We start from the raw sequence: 1225 nt of genomic DNA, 5'->3' as shown, positions 1-1225 counted from the left end.
CGAAAGTTCGAGAGTGACATGAGGGTCGCAGACTTTAATGGGGGGAAAGAGGAGGTGTGAGGGGGAGATAACAGATCTGAAGATGATAGACTCTAGTTAGCTGGGATGGGCTTACGACATCAAAATATGAACTGCTTGAAAAGCACGAGGATGTCAGAGAAGTTGTTTCTTTATGCACGAACAGCCGTCTCGTGCTCTTACTCCCCGGCTCCCGGTCAAGAAAAAGCTTTCGGGCCTGCTTTTTCTTGCCGGCAACTACATCCGTCAACTTTGAACGATCTCGACTTGCTTCCTCTTGTCTCGTTCGATGTACAGTAACGCTGTCGTAGCTATTAGTGCGGTTGTATGTGGGATGGCTGCTGTACTTGCGGTGGTTGATGTGACAACGGTTGCTCTTGTAGTGTGTGCTGATGGCTTGAGGACAGGTGTTGTCGCGTCTGGGAGGAGGAGGAAGAGGAGGAGGAGGAGGGAAGAACGTCCCGCACGCCCAGAGGACAGACTGTGCGCGGGAATGGAGGCAGGGAGGAGGAGGTGTGTGACCCCCAAGGGGCGTGTTGAGGGGAAAGGAAGAGAGGCCGGCGACATAGGGAGGAGGGGGAAGGCGTGGTGCGGAGGGTGGGGCAAGGAGAGGGAGGGAGAGGGAGGGTCTGGGACATGGACACTGAGGGATGCAGAAAAGAGGTCTCCAAATCAAGGGGAGAAAATTGAGAAAGGCTTACTCCGAAAGCTTGCCACCGCCCGGGGCTGGCCCGGGTGTTTGAGGAGCGTTGCCCGTCGGTGATTGATCTGGAGGGGGGGAAGCACGTATGGGATAGGTGGTGAGGGACGCGGGCGGGGGGAGGAAGGGAAGAATGGAGAGGCGAGAAGAAGGGAGGCAATGTCAAGGGAGGAAGACGAGGACGCGCCGCGTTGAAAGCAGGAGAAAAGGGGGGAAGTGTAGGAGGGAGGGAGGACACCGTAGAGTGACAGAGAGGGGGGACGTGGACGGGGTCGTGGAGAGAAGACAGGTCGTCGCCCCCTCTCTGTACTCCCTCCCTCCCTCCCTGCCCTGCCAGGCCCCCTACCCCGTCCATCCACAGGAGAAGGCGGACCGCCGAAGCCGGGGCCCATGACTCGCCCAAGGTGGGGGCGAGGGAGGGAGGGAGGGAGGTGGAGAGAGGGAGGGAGGGAGCGGTGGAGGGCAAGGCGTCGTCGACTTTGGTGGTCATCTGGTTGGTCAGTAAGA

The 1225-nt window shown here is 58.9% G+C and overlaps 1 protein-coding gene across 1 annotated transcript; it reads right to left on the bottom strand.

The window, feature by feature from the left end:
- Positions 1-715: 715 nt before the first annotated feature.
- Positions 716-1133, bottom strand: NGA_0715900 (uncharacterized protein; the record flags this gene model as incomplete). Its single annotated transcript, XM_005852286.1, has 2 exons — positions 1065-1133; positions 716-786 (listed from the first exon to the last, which is right to left on the bottom strand). Exons 1-2 carry the CDS (start codon positions 1108-1110, stop codon positions 716-718), a joined length of 117 nt encoding a protein of 38 aa, XP_005852348.1. The 5' UTR covers positions 1111-1133.
- Between the last annotated feature and the right edge of the window lie 92 nt (positions 1134-1225).

Source organism: Nannochloropsis gaditana (genome assembly GCF_000240725.1).
Source record: "Nannochloropsis gaditana CCMP526 unplaced genomic scaffold scaffold1544, whole genome shotgun sequence".
Lineage (NCBI taxonomy): Eukaryota > Eustigmatophyceae > Eustigmatales > Monodopsidaceae > Microchloropsis > Microchloropsis gaditana.
This window is presented reverse-complemented; position numbering and strand designations above follow the sequence as displayed.